The sequence below is a fragment of the Tupaia chinensis genome, unplaced genomic scaffold (genome assembly GCF_000334495.1).
Source record: "Tupaia chinensis unplaced genomic scaffold, TupChi_1.0 Scaffold000453_1, whole genome shotgun sequence".
Classification (NCBI taxonomy): Eukaryota; Metazoa; Chordata; class Mammalia; order Scandentia; family Tupaiidae; genus Tupaia; species Tupaia belangeri.
Genome location: NW_006159960.1, coordinates 279,213 through 303,577, shown reverse-complemented (window position 1 = coordinate 303,577; position 24,365 = coordinate 279,213). Strand labels below are relative to the sequence as shown.

The following is a 24,365-nucleotide window of genomic DNA, read 5'->3' as shown; positions in this document are numbered from 1 at the left end:
TTGTGACATCTTTTAGACCACTCAAAGAATTCATTATATTCCAGATAAATAAAAAATTTTTAAAAAGTATACAGACATAATTTTTCAAATCAAGTTTTTATAATAAAACTATTTTGACTGCTGTAGTTAAAATGACTAAACTTTTCATTCAATCTCAGGTGTCCTACATTTACTCAACATTCTCAATATTGACAAAGCAGCAGGAAATAGAAGATACTTTTCTAGTTAATGTTTTAAAGCAATATCAACTTATTTATTATTATTATTATTATAAATTTGCTATAAGGCACACATGCTCACCAGAGAGAGACAGAAAGAGAGAGAAAGAGGGAAAGGAAAAAGCAAGCTTCCAGGTCCAGGACTTGAATCGCTGTCTGCCATGTGGGGGAGTCCAGCACTTTACCCACCACGACACATGCTGGCCTTTTTAATTAATTTCTTTAAGTATACTCATTCATTTTTTCCAAGGGGGTAGGAAGCACCCCAACAGAGTCTTCACACAGTAATCTCCCAGCTTAGCCACCTCGGATCATGGATGTGCACACAAGCCCCTGACATGTAAGGAGAGGTCTTGGGACATGAGCCTGGGACCTTCCCACATGGGACCAGCATCATGAATTATTGTGTTACAGCTGCGCCATCTGCTGGCCCCAGAAGGTACCGTCTTAATGAGCTATGGTGGTTCTAAAATAACAAACAAAAATAGTCCTAAACCAGTCCCACAAAAATGTATTTTCAACTTTTATTAAAATGTTTTTCAAAAGTTGAAATTCAATTTCCAAAATTCAACTACATTAAAGAAGATAGACATGATAGTGTGGTACACAAACCAGAAGCTTTTCAGGCACAAATACTGTTTTATAAGGTTTGTTAATACTCTCTTTAAATTTTAGCATAGTGCTAATAACTAAAAGGCAATCAAGAGTAATTTCCCTCTCAGGACCAGCAGTTAGAGTAATGGCTACGTCGCTGAAATCCCATGCAGTCGACCGCCGTTCGAGTCCCAGACCCAGTGGCTTAAACTCACTCCAGGCGTGTGTGCATGCGTGCCCAAGATCCCGAGAGGAGAACGGAGAAGGATTGCGGTGTGACCATCCCCCCTGGGGGGTGATTTCTCGCTTTCTGTCTCTCTGTCTCTCTCTGTCTTTCTGGCAAGTGCATGCGCCCTATAGCAAAAACCTCTACAAAAAAAAAAATTTAAAAAAGAGAGAGAGAGAGAGAGAGAAATTTCCCTCTATACACAAGTATTCTATCCTCCTAAACTGTGCAAAAACACTAGGAAAACTAAACTCTACTTTAATAGCCATGTACTGCAGTTTCGTTATCAGGAAGTGTGTCCAGAAGTATCTTGAGTGATTTAGAAAATTTTAAAAATTCAGTAGGCTTATTTATTTATTATTATAAAGAATTATTTTATTTAATTTTATTTATTTATTTATTTATTTATTTATTTACTTGACTAGTGAGAGGGAAAGGGAGAAAGCAAGCCACGAGGTCCGAGACTCAAGCCGTGGTCAGCCATGTGGAAGTCCAGTCCCCTTAACCACCACCTGCGGGTCCCAATGCAGTAAGTTTATTAAGCACCCATGAGTGACAATCACTGAGCTGGGCACTCTGGGAAAGACTACTTCCTCTTCTTAACACACTGACTGACGTGTAATAGACTCTCAAATGTATTGGTGAAGAGAAAATAAAGAGAAGACATGATCTGTGTCTGTTAGGAACTAACACTTTCATGAGCAAAGACAAAAACCATACAGATATCTGTACAACAGGGTAGAAGACCCGCTGTGGTGGTGCAGCAGTAACCCAGCACTTGACAATGCTGAGGCCATATGGAAAGGTCCTAGGTTCACACCCTGAGGACTCTCCGTACATGCCAGGTGCATACATACACCCTTGATGCTGGCTGGGGATGGATTGTGACATGAAGATGCTGTTGGGAAGTCCTCACTCTCTGTTTCCTTCACTCATGGAATAAATAAATAAAAACGAAGGTAGAATATGGAGCGTTCTCTGTGGAGGTGCAAACTACCAAGAAAGTCACAAATTGAATTCCCGCAGCAGTGTGAAAGTATTGTTCCAACTGAGAGGAAATCTGGAAATGCTACTTGATTTAAGTAGTATTTGAACTATGGGGTTATTGGAAAAGTCATGACGCATTTTTCATGAATGACCCAAGAGATCTCAAAAGCAGAGGAGAACTTGGCAGAGGACACCTTGTGAGGAGAAAGAGATCCCAGGGGGAGAAAGCACTTGAGTAAGAATTGAAGGTGATTGATTTGAGGAGCTAGAAAACTTTGGGGGAACGGTGTGTGGACAGATGACTCCCATGGGAGACAGTCTGCGGGGACTTTCAGTGAGAAGCTAAAACTGTTCTCTAAGTAGTGGGGATCTCCCAAGGCTCTTCAAAGAGCGTGGCATTGGCCTATTGTAGAAGGATTATTTTGAAGGCAGTGTTTGCAACAGCTGCGAGAAGGCAGAGACCGGAAGTTGGAGAACTGGGTTGGGGGGAGTGTTAATATCATGCGCAGGAGACAAGGAGGACCTGAGCAAGGTACCGCAGGCAGAACGGGCCAGCTCCACTTGGAAGCCATCTTGGTTGTCCAAACAGCAGATTCTGAGAACTGTTTATAGGTGAGGAATGAGGAAAAGGGAGCAAATTTCATGTCAGAGCAACTAGGGGCATGTCTATTTTATAAAGTAAATGTCCCCAGAATATGTGACCTTAGCAAAATCATGCCGGGGGCAAGGATGGGGGTGGGGTTCTGATTTTGAAGAGAAATTGGGAAGAGAAATATTTTCCAAATAATTATATTGCTTAAGATAACTTGGGAGAAAAGCAACAAAATAAAGAAGTAAATGTGAACAGGTTGAGAAAGGCAGGCAGGTTGAACGATAAACACCAGGATCAGGTACAAAAGTGGCAAAAGCTCATGGAAAGAGCAGTACGAATATGTACGTGCTGTCTCAGAGAGGAGTCAGGAAGCACAGGAAGGTGGTGCGCAGAGGTTAGAGTGAATGCAGGTGGGAAAGCACAGCCTGGGTGAGGTGCCCCGTTACATGGAGGTGGAAAATCAAGAGAGAAAATAAAGCAAAGCAAGAAAGATGGCTATCATGAGGAACTGACTAAGAGTAGCTACCATGCAGGAAGATGCAAGAGGGTGAGGCTGAATGTGAGGACACGAACAAGTGTGAATGGGAGTTGTCAACTTGCTATTAAAATTATATCAACAGAAACTTTGTAAAGGTTAAATAGATACAAGATTCTATTGTTGGTCTTTCTTAATGAAGTCATGAATTATCTGATTTACCAAGCTCCATCAGCCTTGCACCCACTAACTTCCTGGTCACACTTTCCTACTGGAAATCAGCTACTGTATAGAGTGGTCTGCCTTCCCAGCAGGTGGTGATGTCAGGCTTTGGGCATTAGAGGGCAGACGTGAGCTAGGATGAAAGGAATTTGCTGATGAGGAAACTTGAACTGTGCTGACTTGGAAAGGCAGGCCCCATGAGGTCGGCTCAGTCTAGGCAGAATCTAGGCTTTAAATCATGCAGAGCTCCACTGAAAACAGCAACAATGGCGCATCAGTAACCACTGCTCAAGTGATGGCAGATCTACTGGGAAGATGGTTGGGTGTCCCTGGTTGAACCTACCCATGTCCATAATCCTGGCTGGCTAGGGGTGTGTGAGAGGGACTTCAGAGCTGAGGCCCTGTTGAAGGTGCTTGTCTTTGTCTTTTTCTCACTCTCTTTTACTTTTATGAAAGAAAAAAACTTTAAACAAATTAATAAGACAGCAACAGGGAGTGTGCACAACCACTTAGTGTTCAGGGGGTTTAAATAGTTCAGGAAGTTTTCGACCTAGAGATTAATTGCTGTCAAGAACTTGGCTGTTTTCATAAATGACTGGACGAGACATAAGACGTCATCCCTGATTCTGTCATAATAAAGAGAAAGTAATTACATCAGCTGGGATTTAACTGTAATCGCACTCACCGGAATAATCATGGGGACAGATACACGTGTACCTTCCGATCTCGTTGAGGCACGTACCCTCATTTCTACAGGGATCTGAAGCACATTCATCCACCTCCAGGTCACAGTGCCTGCCTTGGTATCCTGGGACACAGAAGCAGGAGTAGCCGTCAATTCCATCCTGGCACACGGCCCCATTGTGGCAAGGGCCAGAAGCACACTCGTCATAGTCCACCTCGCAGAACCTTCCAGCATATCCTGCAGGGCAGATGCAGACAGGCTGAATAGAGTCCTGGTGACAAATACCTCCGTGTTGGCAGGAATTCATGCCACAGGGACTGATGGCAGTTTCACAGGTCACTCCACTATAGCCAGGAGGACATTTGCACAGAAAGCTCCTTTGTCCCGGGCTGTTCTCACAAGTGGCACTTCCTGAACAAGGGCTGGAGAAGCAAGGATCTCTCACATCATCACAGTCTTCGTCCACATTGTTGCCTTCGTCTGCACAATGACAATTGTCGCCTTTTGCAAAACCTTTGCACGTAGAATTGTTTTGGCAAGAGTTTGAGAGGCATCTGGTGTCGTTTTTATTGCAAAAGGAATCTACAAAGAAATAAAAGATATCAAGGTTAAACTTGTGGTTGAGGATGTAATTAAAGAATTTCTTTCTGATTTTCGTACCACTTTAAACAAGTTCATTAATGTAGTACGTAGTTGGCTGCGTTCTAATTATGAGTTTTGATTCCTCATGTGTCTAAACTTGAAATAGGTACTAATAAGAAACAAAAATGGGGGACCAGCAGATGGTTACATCCCTGGACTCCCATGTAGTCGACTGTGGTTCGAGTCCTAGACCCACTGGCTTGAAACTCACACCCGGTGCATGTGTGTGCGTGCCCAATATCCCAAGAGGAGGATGGAGGAGGAGGGACTGTGACATGGTCATCAGTCCTAGGGGGCAATTCCCCACTTTTCTTCTATTTGTCTTTGTCTTTTATATGTGTGTGTATATATATATATATACATATACACGCACACATATATATAATATGATTTATATATGTACATATATTTCCCCCTTAGTCCCTTATCACATAAAATGTAGTGGCTTCGTTATATATAGTTTAAATGTTATTAATTTTACAACATAGAATTTATGCATGGGATATGAAGAAGAAGGGTAAACACCACTGAAGGACTTTACCTCCTCTTCTGGGGAAGGGGTCAGTGCATTTCTTGTTGTGAACAGAATAGTTGTATCATGTTAGAATTATGACCATCTTATTGTCCTGATTTGTAAGTTAAGTATGGTTTAAGGGTGCCAAGTTGACAAAGCATTGATTTGTCATGGCTAATTTCATGTGTGATGTGACTGGACTGTAAGGTGCCCAGATATCTGATTAAACATTATTTCTGGGTCTGTGTGAGGCTGTTTCTAAATGAGATGAACATTTAAATTGTTAGGCTGAGTAAAGTACATGGTCCTGGGCCTCATTCAATACATGGAAGGTCTAAACAGGGAAAATGCTGAGTATCAAAAAAAATCATTTTTTTTCTATGTGTCTTCAAGCTTGGGCATCAGTCTTTTTCTGCTTTTGGGCAAAGACCCAGAGTGGAATTTACACCATTGGTCCTCTGACATTTGACTCAGACTGGAATTCTACCACTGGCTTGTCTGAGTCTCCAGCCTGCTGACTGCAAATCTTGAACTTCCCAGTCTTCATAATCCCATGAGCCAATTTTTTATACTAAATCTCTCTCTCCTTCCCCATGTGTGCATGTGTACACATACACATTCAGGAGGGGACTCAGAAAAATTCATAAAAAAAAAGAAATCAAAATGTGAGCTTATTTTGGTGCAAAAATTTTTTGAAATTAATTTATAGATTTTTCATAATACACATTTTCCAGAAACATTTGAAAATTATATACATATATTCCATTGGTTCTGTTGCTCTGGAGTTCCCAGACTAATATATTTTTAAGTATTACTAAATAAACTTGGTCATCTTTTTTAAAGTAGGTAGAGTTACTACCTATGGGTGCTCACACAAGGTGTCTTCTATCACTTTGTTACTGTGTACGCTTTAAAAAAAATTGTTTACTTAATTTTAATTATCATTATATATTTTTTAAATTTTCTATGGGGCACATGCACTCACCAGTGAGAGACACACAGAGAGATAGAAAGAGAGAGAGATTGAGAAAGAGGTAAACATGAGAAAGCAAGTCACCAGGTCTGGGACTTGACTTGAACTGCAATTGGTCATGTGGGAGTCCGCGCCATCTGCTGGCCCCAGACTTTGAACTATGGTTTTTTCGTATAGGTTTTGGATAAGCTCATCTGTCAATCACATCCTCATTCTGGGTCTCCTCTGGTGACTGGTGTCATTGGCATTACTTGCTACATAGGGCTATGAGTGTGTCCGGAGGTGAGCTGCTGCCAGGAACACTGCCCATGACATGACATCATTAACTAAGGCTACAACGAACTGTTTAAGCCACCAGACAATATCCTGTCCAGAAAAAAACCCCTTATTTTTCAGACATATGAAGAAACTGCAATTCACTGCATGACGAAAACAAATGAAATAACCGACTTAGGAAACACACGCAGACTGTGTACAGACCAGTGATGAGAGGTTCTGAGGCAAGGATTATGATGAGTCCGGTTTTGGTACCCATGCTAGCCCCCTGTGCGTTCTCTTGTGAGCACTTTTCCTGGTGACGCCACCTTTAGAACAAGGCTTAAACGAGTTCATAAAACGCTGTCAGAGAGTTATGTAGAATTATCAGTGAAGTTTGTTTTCCAGGGAAATGGCCATAGAGAATTTTGTTGCCAGTTTTCACAGAAGGCTTACAGAGAGAGCAGGAAATGTTACTGGAGGTTCAGAACAGTTGATAATTTCAGGGCCATTTATTGTCTCCTGCAGTGAAGTTTGCCATCTACTGGCTATTACAAGAAATTCTACGACAGTGGGTTTTAGATTGCTTTCTTGTCTTGTTTGTCTTTCTTTTCTTTTTCTTCACTTTCCTTTCTCTTTAAGAGCAGCAAAACCCATCTAGGAAAATGCCGTGAGCTGTCCCAGTGTAACAAAGGGGGAGGTGAGCTGGACCTGCTCAGATCCAAGACTGGGAGGGGTCCTTGCACTGTCCGCTCAGCCTCCTGCCTCCCCTGAAGACACCTGCAAGGAGCCCTGGGGTTGGAGAAGAGCAATTTGAAAACCTCTGTACAGGAGAAAATAAAATATTCCATACAGTTACAAAAGTAATTATTTCTGTATTTTCCATTAAGTATTTTAAATGCTAAAGTGATTTTTTTTTTCGGCTGAGCAAAAACTAATTTGACCAATTTTAAAGAAGATAAAGACTCACACATCATTAAGTAAATTTCTTGTATGTTTATATATATATATGTTACACGTGTACATGTGTGTATATTGTCTTTTGTTTTTTAATTGGCTGGATAGTTGTGCTTACCAGCGAGAGAGAGAGAGAAAAAAATGAGGAAGCACTCCCCCATCAGGAATCACACCCTGTCCCTTCTCCTCTGTTTCTCTCTCCTTGGGGATTTTGGGCATGCACACACATGCCTGATGTGTTTTTCAAGCCTCTGGGTCTGGGCTTGAGCCACGCAGTCAGCCACATGAGCTCCAACGGCCTCAACCACTACCGTCAGCTGGCCCTAGTTTCTAATTATCTCTACTTGGAAAACAGCTATATTTGTAACTTAGTTTAATTATAAGGTAAAATATATTCAGAGCAGTGAAAAGTGCTTTTAGGAGTTATTCTTTTGTCTTTTTCATATACTTATCTATGAAAACAGGTAGTTCTTTGATTTAAAATCATCAGTCAAAAATCTGACAATTTCATCAAGTGGGTTAGTACTGTCAATCCTTTGTCAACTTTGTGATTTACAATCCTAGGAGATTTAGCAGTAAGAAAAGCACTGGGCGGTGGGGAGGAGCCACCGTCCTGTACTGAGCCCGTTATGCCACTCTGAGCCTCAGTTTTTCCACATCTGCAAAAAGAGAACAGGGGAACCTGCTTTTTGGGGTTAACACAATGAGTAAGTCACTAAATTTAAATGCTTGGCAGATAGAGAGAGAGAGAAAGAAAACATCCCCCATGGGGGACAGTCAAGCCACAATCTCTTCTTCTCCATTTCTCCCTCCTTTTGGGATTTTGGGCCTACACACACATGTGCTTGGTGTGTTTTTTACCCAGTAATTCTTGTTGTTACATTTGGAGATATTTGGGGATTTCTAATAGAAAATTTACTTAGTTAATACAAAAAAAATTGTAATTCACTAAAGTTGTTTCTAATTTGCCAGAAAGCACATATGCTCATCAAAGAGGGACAAGGACAGACAGAAAGGGGGAAAGCACCCCCTCCACGAGGCAGGGCCTCTCACAGGCCTTTCTAGTCCACCTCTCCCTGTTTTCAGGATTTTAAGCTCACACGTACACAAGTCCAGCGTGTTTGCCAAGCTACCATGTCTCAGCCTTGAACTGCACAGTGGGACACGTGGGGTCCAGCTCCTTAACTACCAGGCCTTGAGCAAGCCCATAACTTTTTACTGAAAGAATTTTATTTTAGGAAAATAAAACAACAAAACCAAATATATCCTTGCATAGGGAAAAAAAAAAAACCTACCCATAAACTAATCAATATATTAACTACATCCTTTACATAAAGTTCTCGGGTTTAGTCACGATCAAATGATGATAAACACGGGACAGAATTTAGAAAGATATATTCTCCAGGGTTTTCTTTTGGCCAGAAAATATTTAACATCTAATTATATGCTTTGAATACCATTTGTTTGCTTCAGAACAGTTTAGGAAGTGAGAGTTGTGATGAGGATTTAGCTGTTCAGAGGATCTGCTGCATCTTTGTATTGTCCTTGGCTTCTATTCATGAATGGAAAATGCTCAGCAAATATTTCTGGGATATTAATTGTCAGAGCCATGGTTCTTACCTTAACATGTATTTACCTTTATGTATAAACCATAAATACGTATGTGTAGATACATGTAACGGTGTAATGATCAATCCTTGATCTGTTTAAAAATTTTAATTTTAATTTAAATATTTTCTTATCATCGTTATGATCAGATTTTTTTTTTTTAAGAATTTACTAACCTATTCTCCCCCTAGCCCTTTCTAATCATCTCTGTCTCTGGGTCTCATTTTTACTGATGTTAACTTTAAGAGTCAAGTCTGTCCTCTGTCAGTAGAGGGAAGGAAAAGAGGCCTGGGTGGACCTACTATTACAGTTCACACACAGGTTGAAACAGCAATTTTTCTTTCTCTTCTTTTGAGAGATTTTTGCTATAGGGCATGCGCACTCACTGGAAAGACAGAGAGATAGAGAGTGAGAAATCAACACGCAGCAGGAGTGGCCACACCACAATCTTTTCTCCTCCATTGTCCCTTCAGGATTTTGGACATGCACACACATGTGCCTAGTGTGAATTTTAATTCACTGGGTTTGGGATTCAGATCATAGTCACCTACATGGGAGCCCAGCAATGTAGCCATTATGCCATCTGCTGGTCTCAAACCAGCAATTTATTTTTTTTTTTGGTGAGATTTTTGCTATAGGGTGCAAGCGCTCGCCAGACAGACAGAGAGAGACATAGAGACAGAAAGCGAGAAGTCACCCCCCAGGGGGTATGGTCACACCGCAATCCCTTCTCCTCCATTCTCCTCTCAGGATCTTGGGCACGCACGCACATGCGCCCAGCGTGAGTTTTAAGCCACCAGGTCCGGGACACGAACCGCGGTCTACTACATGGGAGTCCAGCGACATAGCCATTACGCTAACTGCTGGTTCCCTCAAACCAGCAATTTTTAAAATGCCTCATATTTAGCTAAATTGAACATTTCCCAAAGTACTCCCACCAGTATACATAAAGTTATCTGAAGTCATTGCTCCGAGGCATGTATTTTCCTGGTTTCTTTCCCTCAGTTTACTGGGGGGAGGCAGGAGTTAGGGGAGGCACTGGTGGGAGAGGGAAGAGGATTCGCTAGCTGTGGTATGCAGTCATTTTTAAACACACGAAGGCACTTTCTTTCTCTTTTTAGTCTGTATTTAATATATTGAGTTGTCGAGAAAGTCATGATGCATTTCTGTAAAGAAAACCATAGAAAAAGACTCTTTGTGACTTTCCTAAATGATGACCTAATACATTTAACCTAATTTTACCCAAATAAAGATGAGAGAATATAGAAATCATGAACATAAAGTTTGAGGTTCCTAACAACCTCAAATGAATGGTCTCTTCTTTCACATAAAAATATTTCAGTCAAGTGATTTAAGAAATATTTGCTAATGGAAGGAGATAGAAGGAATAACAATGCCACTGAGGGAGAAGCCAGATTTCCGGGTCTGAGAACATTAATGCATGAAAATAAAGTCGTTTGTTGAATTCTCTTTAGCCTGGCTTTCTGCAGAGGATGCAGTTTAATTCCAGGGTTCGGGTGGTGAGGGGAGTGGCACAGGAGAGGCACATCTGTATTCAGGACATAGCCAAAATGGTTTGCACATGCTAAGTAGTCAATAGAGATTTGTTAAATAATAAATGAGTGAACAAGAAAACCTGAATTCTCATTTAAGCCTTGCTGTGAAATTCCTTCCTTGGCTTCTTTTGATAAAACTGGGCAGAACAAATTATCAGTTAAATGCGGACTTTGATGTACAATATGATAGAACTCACGTGGCACAGAGGAACGACAAAGTTGAATGTGTCCTTTAAGACCATGCCTCTTTTTTATAATTCTGTGACCTCTAAAAAAACAAGGCCTACTCTGCCTTATATGTAGACTGTATATGAGGCCTTGAATAAAATATGAAGACCAATTTAATGTAATGGAAAGAGTATATTTTCACGGTCAGACAGACAGAGGTTTAAATTTGGGTTCTACTGTCTACCATCCTTGTGAGTTTAGGAAACTCATTGTCATTGGGCCTCCATCGCTGGACCTGTGTCCTGACTTCAAAGACGATATGTAGCCATCTGCACAGAGGGAGAAGCTTGGACTTCGGAGCCTGAGGTTCAGCCTTGACTCTGCCAACTCTCTGAGTTCTACCAAGATAACACCTCTGTGCATCAGTTAGCATTTTTGTAAAAAACGACCCCTATTCCATAGACTTGTAGCGGGGGTTAAATTATAAAAATGGCCAACACTATCGGCACAAAGTATTATCAGCCTTTGTGGTGGTGGTTGTCATTATCATTAGGAGATTACATACACAAATTTCTTTGTAAAATCAGGCATAAGGCATACAGCAGTAGTTTTTGAATCAATATTATCAGCCTTTCCTGTCATAGAGCAGTTCAAGATACTCGAATATCTTGTGGCCCATCTATTGACTGGCAAGTACCATGTACATAATTGGTGCTTGGTAAATGCATGTTAAATAAATAAACTCAAGGGAAACGAGACTGTATGACAGAGGAGAGAGTTTTGACTTCTTGGAGTTCTAAGGAGTACAAGTTTACGTCAGCACGCATTCTCTAGAATTGTGTTTTGCAATCCAGGCAGATGTGCAATGCTGCCAACAACATATTTACCCCTCCCTGAAACCCGATGTCCTTCCCACAGTTAAGAAGACTGTGGCTAACAGGTGATGTGGTGGTGAAGGCACTGGTGGAGCAGGTGGTGGAGTGGTTACGTCACTGGACTCCCACATGGCTGACTGTGGTTCGAGTTCCAGATCCAGTTGCTTGAAACTCACGCCAGGTACATGCGCGTGCGTGCCCAAGATCCTGAGAGGAGAATGGAGAAGGGATTGTGTTGTGCAATCAGCCTGGGGAGGGATGGTTTCTCACTTTCTCTGTCTCTTTCTCTCTCTCCTGGCAAGTGCACATGCCTTAAGGCAAAAACCTCTAAAAAAACAAAATTTAAGTTAAAAATAAAAAGGCACTAGATTCCCACATGACTGACCATAGTTAAAATCCTGGACCTGGTGGCTTGAAACCATGCTGGGGCCTGTACATGCATGCCCAAAATCCCCAGAGGAGAATGGAGGAGAAGAGTGCAGCATGGCCATCTTCCTTGGGTGACTTGTCATTTTCCCTCTCTGTGTCTCTCTCCAGCAAGGGCACGAGCCCTGTGGGGGGAGAAAAGATTGTGGTCAAAGTTTATCAGTATCCCCTATACCTCAGTATTCCTCTTCTACTATTATGTCCTTCTCTGAGGGTCCAAAGCCTCATTGAGAAACTGTTCTATGAATATATTCTAAATCTTCTGTACATGATAAGCATTTTGGGAGGTGCTTTTCTACTGGTTTCTGATCATTAGCATCATCATAGAGGAAATCAGGAGTCCGCTGAGCCAAAGGTTTCTTTTCCTCTTAGAGCTTCCCCATGAGATTAGAAGCCTCTGAGTTCTTTACATGGTCTACACACCCAAGCACGAGGTCTGCTCAGATCAGGTCTCGTTGTTGGGGTGAGGGCGAGGGACCCAGGGCATTCCCACCTCTGGCTGAAGGGATACACACCTACCTCCTGGAAGATGCCCTGCCCTTTGTCATCCTTAGAACATGACTACGCAATATAAACTGTGAAGGTCATTTTACTAAATGTCAATCATTGGGCATTTTAATGAGGGTCTAATTATATTCCTTTGGCATTAAATTTATTTAAAGCTAATCAGGCCTAGGTACTCTGACCTTATTATAATCCATGTAGATTTTAAGAATGACAGGCTTTTAAATGACCCTTTTTACTTATGGCCTAGATTTAGATTTTATTCACCCTGCTCGTTTGCCTCCAGCAAATTGATATTCTCACAGTAAAGATAAAAATGTTCTAAACAAAAAGAAAAACAAATTTTTTTAATCATTCCATAAAGTCATTTTTAAAAACGATCAACAGATACAATTTCAAAATCAACTATAAAACAATAGCACAGGAAAATTTAGCAAGGTAGCACTTTTACTATAAAGAGGAATTTGAAAGTTTTAATGATTTTCATCAGATTTTTATCAGGGTTCTAAGTACATTTACTACACACAAGGTAAAAGAAAAAAATAAGCAAAATTGATAAAATCAATGAAAACATTCCTTCAAACTCTAGCCTATTTCACAGTACACTGAAATAGTATAAATGATCAAAGAATGAAAATGACTGGAACTATCTAACTGCTCGATTTTAAATATCAATATTATAAAAATATCTGATTTACGGGATCCTTGAGATAATAGCATAACCCTCGTGTTTTATTTAATCCCTACAGAAAAATTGTGGAATTGGAAGTCATATCCATTTTACATATATGGATTTGAGGTTCAGGAGTGTTAAATAGCTTCTCAAAGGCCATGCAGCTAACATGTGGCAGATCAGGAGGTGTGAAAACTTCAAAACATGTATTTGAGAAAATCCAAAGACAAAGGAAATGGGATCATACAAAGAAACACCTAAAAGATTATTTTTGGATCAGCACTTTCCACACATTACAGTTCATATGAACCACTGAGGAGCTCAATACATTGCAGATTCAGCAGGTGTGGGATGGGGGCCTGTGATTTTGTATTTCATGAAAACTTCCAGATGATGCTGATGGTACCAGTCCATAGACCATACTGAAATAGCAAGCCCCTGTCCCCGTGCTGAATAACAGAAGTGCAGTGTGAGCCACCTAGGTAATGTTAAGTCCTCTCTGAGAATCCGTACGCTACAGGAAAAACAAACAAGTAGATTTAATTTAAATAGATTTCATTTAACCAAATACATTGATGACACTATCATTTCTTTTTTTAATGTCTTTTAAAAATTACTTTATTTAACTTTATTTATCCATTCATTTATTTATTTTAATTTAACCAGAGAGGGATAGGGTGAGAGAGTGCAAGAAAGAAAGTGAGAAAGCAAGCCACCAGGTCCAGGACTCAAACCGCAGTCGGCCGTGTGGGAGTCCAGCACCCTTAGCCAGCATGCCACCTGCTGGCCCCACACTATCATTTCAATATGTAATCAATGTAAAGGTTATTAACGAGCTATTCGATTTTGTTCATATTAAGCCTTGGAAATCCTATCTGTATTTTACATTTACAGCACACATGGTTCTAACTACATTTCAAGAGCTCCAAAGTCACAGGTGACTAGTGGCTACTATACTGGAGGATGTGGTTCTCAACAGTTTTCTTGTGGGTATATTTTTAAAAGTTTATTTCCTGAGCATGAGGGACACACACAGAGTAAAAGAGACAAGTACCCTCAACAGAGTTTCCTGCCATAATGTATCACCTCATCTCCAGTCTTCCCCACCATGCAGGACCATGAGAGCACATGCCTAGCAAATACAGGCTGGTCAGGGAACTGAACCTGAGCTCCTCCATCCAGATCTAGCATTGTTTGAACAGCATGTTACTACTGTGCCACCAAGCTGGCCCATTTTTCTCGTATTTTTGTACAGGGAACTAAGGTCTAGAAAAATAATATGCAATTATGAATATGAGTAACACACCTGTCTTCTAGGGCTTAAATACTTTCTTTTACGACAGTCTTATAGTAGTAGGCATGAATAAAGACATCGCAGAGTAAGTTCTGAGAGTTTAATTACAAGGTACATTCAATTGTGTACTTCCTTAGAAGCTCAAAGCAAGGTGTACTTTTTCCATGAATCTTTCCCATATTTTAACATTTTTGTTGATCTACAAGTCTGAGAAGCCCTAGACACATGATTAATTCATTAAAATACAATATAACACTTCTCTCTCTATTTCTTAAGTTGTGTGTTGTTTCATAGACGGTTATTATTTGGGAAATGGTTTGTCCTCCAAAGATTCATGTTTTAGAGTTTGGTCTTAGTGGCAGTGATTGTATGTGATTTGGTTGTATCATAAAGGTGTTAAGTGAAAACCTAGTCCTTTCTTGGTGTCCCAGAGTAGGGTCTTTGGGTGTGATAAAGTTGTTAAGGTGGAGCCCCTATGAGCAAGTTCTGGTGTATAAGTAGGGAAGGAAATGAGGCAGGCAGAAACCACACGGATACAGACTAGAACAAGGAGGGTCATATGGAGAGCTGCTCTACTCCATGTTGCGATCTCACTGGAGCTGACTTCTAGACCTCAGACCTCTGAACCATAAGGGGAATAAATCTCTATTTCTCTTCAAATACCCAGTCTCAGGAATTTCTGTTAACAAGGAAATAGTAGACTAAGGCATATATGAAGACTTGTCTTTACAATTCACAAATAAACTCTTTAAGTTCAGAAACTAATATATGCTTCATCTGTCTCCATGTATTTATGACCTATGTATTTGGTTCTGGTCACATTTTGAATACTATCTTCTGATCATGCAATAAATACATCCTGATTGCTTTGCTGGTTAATTGGTTTTACCCCAGGGAAGTTTGTTTTGCTCACTTTATGGCTCACTACACTTGAACAAGGAGAGAATGATTTGTTTCTGTCAGGTCACTCTAAGTTGTGGGCCAAATCTGGGGAAACCCCAGGTTACTGTGGTTACTGGATAACTTGGAAGCCATCATGAATATATTTCATTTTCTTCTATTCAGCTGAAAGCCCTGTGGCATGGAGCAGAACAGTTACAATGCCATGGTGCCTTTGGTCTGTGGGTTTTGAAGAGTTATGAATGGCCCTCTGCCCAGTGTGTCCGGGCACATGCTGTTCTGAGCAGGGCCTTGGTGTACACTGACAAGCCTCAGCTCATCTGCACAGCCCCATGTGTGTCATGGAGAATGGGTTTGGATCTCCCAGGGACCCATTTGGAAAACACTACTCCAGAAGGCTATGGCAAGTGCATCTATAATGAATTCTGAGACTTCATTGCTGAACGGGAAACACCAGGGAAATGAAAATACTGCAGCACTGTTTGAAAACTCAGAGAGATGCATGGTTGCTGACATCCTTCTGAGAGTTGAAAGAGAATATCTCATATTTGGAATTGGCAGCTTAGCTGAATAGAGAAGAATAAAAGTGTAAGGAGAGCTCTGCTGCAGGAAACACAGAAGACATAGCTTCAATGAAATCACTTTTGCTCAAATATGACCATAATCATCTCTTTTGGAAGGGCATGGCTGTGCCTTTATGCTTAAAATATTTGTAGAGGTTAATGGAGAAAGAAAAATGAATTCAAACCAATAACCCATTAATTTCAGATCAGTAAATTTAACTGATTTATGTTTTGATTAATGACACAAAGTGTTTTTTTGAAATTTTTTAGTTTAAATTTATTTATTTAAATTTATTTATTTAATGTACATCATTACAGTATACAAAATGAGATTTTCCATCCATAAAAACCACAAAGTGTTTTCACTTGATATAATTATTTTTCAAAATATAAAGCCCATATATTACTTATTGTTTTATATAAATCCAGTAGTTAGCATAGAGTGGAAAATTACTAAATTCATTATTGAGCAAACCAACAAGCTTAATCTCTCTCTCTAAATTTCACTGATGGTGTGACTAAATTCTTGCAGTCCATTTTTCTTCTTTCTCTTAAAAAATTATATCCAGCCTATGCATATCAATTCTTATATCGAATGCCTGTCATATATTTCCATTGATCTCCCACATAAAGGTTCTCAAATTATGCTTATGTTTGAAATAGTAGCCTTTGTTTCCTTCTAGATTATTTTTTTAACCATAGTAAAACTTAATAAATTTTGAGCAATGTTAGTAAGCTTCCATTTTTAATACCTAGTGACTACTAATAAAGTCAATTATGGATCATAGAGTGGGACACACTGCAGGGAATAACAAAGGAGGAGAATTCAGGCTTCATTAGGTAGACCAGAAATATACCACCTATCAGGGATCCCAACAGATACAATAAGAGTGTGTGTGAAGTTTCACTAGCACCACAGTTCACTGAGTGATCTCTGAGAGAGTTCATAGACTTGTTAATGAGGACTATTTACTTGTCTCCACATTTTTGCCTGATTATATGGAAGAAGTAGCTTTAAGAGAAGGAAGAGAGTATAAGGAAAGACATTAAGAAGAAAAATAGAGAGGCAAGACATTTATGGGACACAGAAATGGATTATTAATCTGTTGATGATAACATGTATAGTATCCCCAATTGGACTTGTGTGAAATGTATTTATATGGAAAATTCACTTTAAAAGCTAAGTGATGTATAGTGATTGAATGTACAAATGAAATTAAAATGAAATAAAATATATTTTAAAATAGACTCTTTCAATGATGGGACCAGCAGATGGAGTAATGGTTAGGACACTGGACTCCCATGTGGTCAACTATGGTTTTTGAGTCCCAGATCTGGTGGCTTAAAACTCGTGTTTAAACTCACACCAGGTGCATGTGCATGTATGCCCAAGATCCTGAAAGTAGAATGGAGGAGAAGAGATTGCAGCCAGGCCATCCTCTTCTTAGGGGTGATTTCTGCTTTCTGTCTCTCTGTGTCTCTCTAGCGAGCACATAGACCCTATAGGAAAAATCTCTCAAAAAAAAAAAAAAAGAAAGAAAGAAAAAAGAAAAAGGTAACTCTTTCAACATCATGATGCAGACATAGAGTAAAGATGCTATTCAATTATTTCCAGAAGTGAAAGATCCTAAGATCCTATCAACTAAAACGAGGTCTTCATTGAGTAATTAACTGTTTAATCTTTACAAGATAAAAGCAATATTTTTACGGTTTCCATGAAATAAGTCAACTAATATGCATCCCCTGGGAGGATGCTAATTCCAAGGCATAAAAGGGGTTAAGAGACCCTTAAAGAAGCTATTTACCTCACATCTATTTCTAAAGCAACCTATCATGTTGTTATAGAAACCACTTGCAGCTGAAAATCACCCATCATGATTATTGCTATAGTAACCACCAAAAGACAAGAAGCTAGTTTTTTATCCATTTGTCATTGTCCCCTCACCCACCCTAGAGAGTTTTTGCTTCTAAATACTCTCCTATGTTACTGGAAAAATTGGTAGAAAAAAGAATAACAGGGCAGAAAATAAGGAAGAGAGAAGTGAGAACACACGTCAAGCAACACACCCAAGGCACTTTGTCTACACTTCATTGACAAAAGAAATTATAACTTGACAGCAAAAGTAGCTTTTCCATTAATGGATAAATCTATTTTCATCTGTTTATATTCAGATTATTAAAATATTAGACATAAAAGTATTCTCAAATTTTTAAGCCATCACTGAACTTTTCAGAGAATTTCCCAATAATATACCTCTGTTGGATGTTGTCTTTTACAGTTGAAATCAAATTAAATATACAAGGTGATGCTTAAAATCACTACCACCCCAGTGAAAAGCTTAGATATACCTAAGGTTTCTTCTTAAGTCAAAACCGGTAGCATTGATCCATCAGATAGAAAGAGATTGCTGCAAATCAAAGACTAATAATATTCAAACACATGAGATCAGGATAAAAGTTCTAGATTCCTATTGATTCCTATTCCTCTCTAAGATTGTCCTTTTAGAATCTCCAGTTAAGGAACATTGTTAAAATTTTCTAAAAACTTTATCTGAAAGGAATCATTTATTCAAATAAGTGTTGACCATTTTCAAGATACCCAGAGTATACCCAAAATGAAAATAAAAATGCATCTAACTAATCACTCAAATAAAAGCAAGATACTTTAAGTAAACTGAACAATTCAACTTATAGAACCTGAAAGTTACCCTTAATTTAAAATTATTTGGACCAGCAGATGGCATAATGGTTATGTCATTGGACTCCCATGTAGTCAATCTCAGTTGGACTTGGTGGCTTCAAACTCATGCCAGGCACGTGTGCATGCATGCCCAAAATCCCAAGAGGAGGACAGAGGAGAAGGGATTGCAGCATCGCTATCTGTCTGGGGAGTGATTTCTTGATTTCTGTCTCTCCATCTCTCTCTGTCTCTCCAGCAAGCATATGCCCTACAGCAAAAATCTCTCTTAAAAATTTTATTTATAAAATTCTAAGCAAATATGTGAAAGTTGATGCAAATGTTTCTCTGTTGCAGCTGGTTGTCTTTAGGTATTTATATTCATGAAGTAAAATTCCACTCTTAGAGAGTCTTATACAGATTGAAAAATTAAATGTGTTTTTTTGATACTTTTCACCAAATGTGGATTTTTTTAACCTTCATCATCTTTTGCTTTCCATATGTTTATTTTAGCTTTCTGTAGGCATAGCTTTGGAGCTGAGAGAAAGACATTCTCTGAAACTGTACCTTTGGCTGGACTGTGTTGACAGTATTTATAGCCAACTACAGTTTTTTACCAGAGGGATTACAATAAAGTAATCAATAGTGTCTGTGTGTAAAATAGTGCTTTGCACAAAAACACACAGGAAAATGTAGTATTTATTTTTTGTGAGATAGAAACTAGTTTGGTCATTTCGATTAAATAAACTAAATACTAAGTGCTTTTCCGGAATTAATCAAACCAACTTAAATTATTATATTCACGGTGATCATAGATAGTTAGTGTATAAATATTTGTTATCTAGTCTTGAAGCACTTGCCAAAGGTTGAGTAATTTTTTTTCTTTTTATTTAGATTTTTTTGCCATAGAGTGTGTGTGCTTGCCAGAGCAAGACATATAAAGGAGAGTGAGAATCCCCCCCATGAGGGATGGCCACACCACAGTCCCTTCTCCTCTCAACATTTTGGGTATAAACACACAATGCCCTTGTGTTTCTCAGGCCACTTGGTCCAGAGCTCGAAACCTTCAGAGCTGACCATGTGGGATTCAGTGCCTTAACCACCATGCAGGCACTGGCCCTAAAAGGTCTAATAATTTAAAGGGACAGCTTCCTTTCACTGATGTCACTCTGCTCAAGCAAGCACAGGTGATACAGAACTTGCCCTCCTATTGTGAACAACTAAGAAAAGGTGGGAAACGCATGAGCTAATTATTTTCAGACATTGAGTGTAGTGAAGGACTATGATTTCTGTTCAAAGTAAAACATACATAAAGATACCTATGCTTTCCTGTGATTTACCCTTGATATTTTTTGTAAGAATCTCATGTCATGGACCCCTTCATGGGCCTTTGGGAGGTTGAGCAGATATCATCTGCTAAGAGACTGAGAAATAAACAAAAATACCAAAAGCTAGAGAATTGGATTCCAGCTCAGCAGAGTGAATACTTCACTAAATATCTTTTGTTAAGAATTATTTATCTTATTTGTTTATTATTATAATTCACTTTGACTAGAAAGAGAGAGTGAAAAAGCAAGCCACCAGGTTTGAGACTTGAACCACAGTCATCAGCCCTGGGGGAGTCCAGCATCTTAACCATCACACCACCTGCCAGCCCCTCCTTCACTAAACATCTTAAGCACTGAGAAACCAGAAACACTGCTTTAGGAGGAAGGAAGGAAGGTGCCGTAAGTTTAAAACCAAAGTAGACTCTCTCAAACAAAAAATTAAACCAAAATTTACAGGAAAAAAATGTTTTTAACTACTTGTAAGAACAAAATTCCAAATTGTTTAAAATAAGTTAACATAATCAGGAACCCCTACTCATTTGACTATCAAGCATACAATACATACAATAACAATTATTAAACACAAGACCTAAAATCAAGAAAAATACCTGTAGAAATGGATCATTGAAGTGACTTAAATGATGAATTAGTAGACAAGAACTTAATAATCTCAAGAACTTAAAGAGAATGAACATGAGTAAACAAATGTGAAATCTCAGCAGAAAAATGACAACTATGGAAAGAATCTAATAAATCTACTTTTCTGGAGCTCAAATGTAAAATAGATGAAATGAAAAATATTCTGAGTGGACTGGACTCTTCTATACATTGAACTCAAAAAAGAAAGGCCCATGAATCCTAAAACAATGAATAGAAATTATACAATCTGATGAAGGGAGAGAAAATATTTCAAAAAATAGACAGAGTTGCCATGGCCCTGTGTAATAACTGAAGCAGGTTCTTACACAAGTTATTGGAGTCCCAGAGGGGGAAGAGAAAAATAACAAGGAAGAAAAATACTTACATTAACAATGGCAAACTCTTGCCAAATTTGCTGGAAAACATTAACTAAAAGTTCCAAGAATCTTAGAAAACCCTAATTAAGGTGAATGCAAGGAAAAACATGCCTAAGCACATTATAATAAAACTACTTAGACCTAAAAGTGAAAACTTTTATAAACTGTCTAAGGATTGAGGGGAGAAAAGAACCACATTACATAGAGATGAACAGATTGATGACTAATTTCTCGTTAGAAAGATATTGAGGTCAGCAGAAACTAAAATGGAATCTTTGCAGTGCTTGAATAAAACAAGCTGTCAAGCTGGAGATTGATACCAGTGAAAATACCCTTAAAAAATGAAAGTGAAATAAAAACATATACAGATTAACCAGACTGAGAGAATTAGTCACCAGCATATCTGACTCTTTAGATTGAAGAAAAACATCAGAAGAAAATGTTCATCTATCCAAAGGGATGAAAAGTATTGGGATTAGTATATTTTTAAGTAAATAGAAAAGATTTCATACTTTTTTTTCTTAATTTCTTTGGTAATTAATATGGAAAACTCTAAACTTTTCAAAGATTTACTGAGTCTTTAAAAATGATCTTTTAAAACCTGCCTATGAGAAAGCAGAAACACAGTTACTACCCTAGTCTTTCTGAATTCAGAAGTTTTTGACTTGCTTAAGAAAATTTTTTTTCCAAGATTCAAAAAAATTATCTTATATTCTGTTCAAATTTTTCATTGTTTTCACTCTTCTTGCAACTATTTTAAAGGTCTAAAATCATGTCAAGATAAAAAAGAAAATAAAAAAAATTCTATAGCTTAGCTTTGCAGGTTTAGATCTTTGATTCATCTGAAATTTATCTCCTTTTATTTCTTTCATGAGCATGAGTGTGATGGAGAGGAGAGAGAGAGAACATGTGAAAGAGAGAGCGACATAGGCAACCACAAGAAGGTCTTGTCATACTGAGAGTCCCTTACTCTAGACTTCCAGTCAGTCAGCATCATGGGCATGCATGCATGTTTGGCATATTTCAGGCCACCTAAGGAAGAAAACCCTGGTTGACCATGTGACTCCAACATTGCAGATCAGTATCCTCCCACCTGCACCATCGGCCAGGCCTGAAATTTATTTTTATATCAGATGTAAGGCAGGTGTTGTAGATGAGATTATTTTTCAGCAAAATACCCAATCTTCTCCTTGCCTCCACTCTTCCTACAGGTGTCAAGTTTTAACTTTTCACTTTGGCCAACAGGATATTAAAAACATAATGCATGTCTGGTCCCATAGAGTGGTGATTACGTGATGTGCATTGGGAACCAGATTTGATGTAGCTGACTGAGGTTCAAATTCCAGCCCAAGTGTGTTGAAAAACATGCCAGGCACATGTACACATGCCCAAAATCCTGTTGGGAAGGAGAAATGTAGGAAAAATGTTTGTGATGTGATCATTTCCCACTGGGGTTGCTTTCCCCCGCAATCTCTCTGGTAAGAACATGCATCCTATGGCCATAAATTTAAAAAAGTAACATAGGGACCAGCAGATGACTCAGTGGTTATGTCACTGGACTCCCACACAGTTGACCACGGTTTGAGTCCTGAACCCAGCTTAAAACTCATGCCGAGCATGTGTGCATGTGTGCATGCATGCTCAAAATCCTGAGAGGAGAATGGAGGAGAAGGGATTGCAGCATGATCTTTCCCATGGAAGGTGATTTCTCTCTTTCTGTTTCTTTGTCTCTGTCTCTCTGGAAAGCACACACACCCTGTAGCAAAAATCTTTCTAAAATAATAATAAATATGTGTGTGTGTGTATATATATATATATATAATATATATTGTATGTACATCATATATATAAAGTCATATATATACATACACACACACATATATATGTATATACACACACATGATATATATAATCAGTCTGAAACTTGAACTCTGTGATCCTGCCTCAGGTGGGACATCTAAATCTTTCACCCCTCAATTCTATAAGCATTTATTAAGGTTTATGAAACTCTTACATAAATTAGAGTATGTAAAATGCAAGGCAAACGGAAAGTGTTTAATAAATGTTAGTTGATTTTTGTTTTGTTTTTGTGTTCTGGCCTTTAGGATCCACATGACTCCACAATAAATTGGAATGGGACAAATAAAATAAAGGCAAAAGAGTCCACTCTTTTGCAGCTAGTAGTCATTTTCACTGTAAAGGGGAAAAGTAGCCAGGTCACGCAAATCAGGTTTCTTTTGTGGTGTGGTACCAAGAAACACGACCGACAACGTGATGTGACCAGAATTCAGATTTCTGTTGAGTAACGGCTAATGGACCTGTTTTAAAAATGAGCACCTGTGGGCTTCTGTTTGCAGTGAAAATGACTGCAGATGGCAAGAAAGCATAGAGGGAGACCTCTTTGTCCTTCACTGGAGTGTTTTTACACCGTTCTTTTCTACGTGATTTCCTTTTGGTGCAAGTTTTGTACAAAGGACTGATTTCTCTTTCTTCTTTGAGCCTCGTCCCTTGAGGCTTCTGTGCCCATCTTACTCTCTATATATAACTCTCTTCCCAGAGCCCACCTACTCCATGTAACACCCCACCAACAACCCGGTTGCTGCCCACTGGCTGTGCCACCCTCTTTAATCCGAGCACACATTCTGTCTCTGAGTGCAGGGCTCCAGATCTCCTGATCAGTCAGGACTTTCCACTGTGGGGTAGACTTTCCCACCAGAGGATGACAGGAAGCTCTGCATCTTGGACAGGAATCTCCCTTCGTTATCAAGATGATTATTGTTCCTGAATCTTCAATATGCTCTCTTAGTTTCCTCCTAATTAATTCTCCAGATAATATGCTGGGATTTTTTTTTGTTTTTCAACACAACTTCCCTTCTTTGACCATTTAATTTCCCTTGGACAACCTGGGAACCACCTGTGTCCCTACATTTTCCACTTTACACCAGTTTAAATCTCCTTGTTTGGGAGTGTGTAGAGTCTCCTGGCCAGCTTTCTGTCTGACCGATGTCTCTGTCCCACGTCTTTGTATGTCTTCCCTGTCCCAGTTGTTTTCCTGGGTCTGACTTATTTCTCTGTTCACGTTTCCTGATGCTATTCATTTTTAATGCATAGTATTAAATTGTTTAAGGGTACAGTTACTAATGCTTAGGCTTGACACCGCTGCCTTTGCATCCCTAACCATCCTTGGTTTCACTGCCTGTAGTTGTTACAAAGACATTCCCAGAACTAAGCCTGAAAATATTAGTGTTCAGTTTTTGATTTTTAAAAAGTTAGATCCAAACGATCAGTTTCTAAAACAAATAGTTTCTCATGTGCCTTATGTAAATATCTATTTATCACATTCTTTAAAATGCAAACCGCCTGTAGCACGGTGGTGAGGGCGGCTGGATTCCACTTCCACATGTGTGATTTGAGCTCCAGACTCTGCAACTTAAGAA

General features: G+C 39.1%; 1 protein-coding gene across 1 annotated transcript in view; it reads right to left on the bottom strand.

Moving 5' to 3' along the window:
- Positions 1 to 24,365, bottom strand: part of CRB1 (crumbs cell polarity complex component 1) — a 207,944-nt gene that overhangs the window by 161,731 nt on the left and 21,848 nt on the right. Inside the window, exon 2 of the mRNA XM_006155425.2 lies at positions 4,000 to 4,581. Coding sequence (XP_006155487.1) covers positions 4,000 to 4,581 — 582 coding nt within the window. The remainder of the gene's footprint in view (positions 1 to 3,999; positions 4,582 to 24,365) is intronic.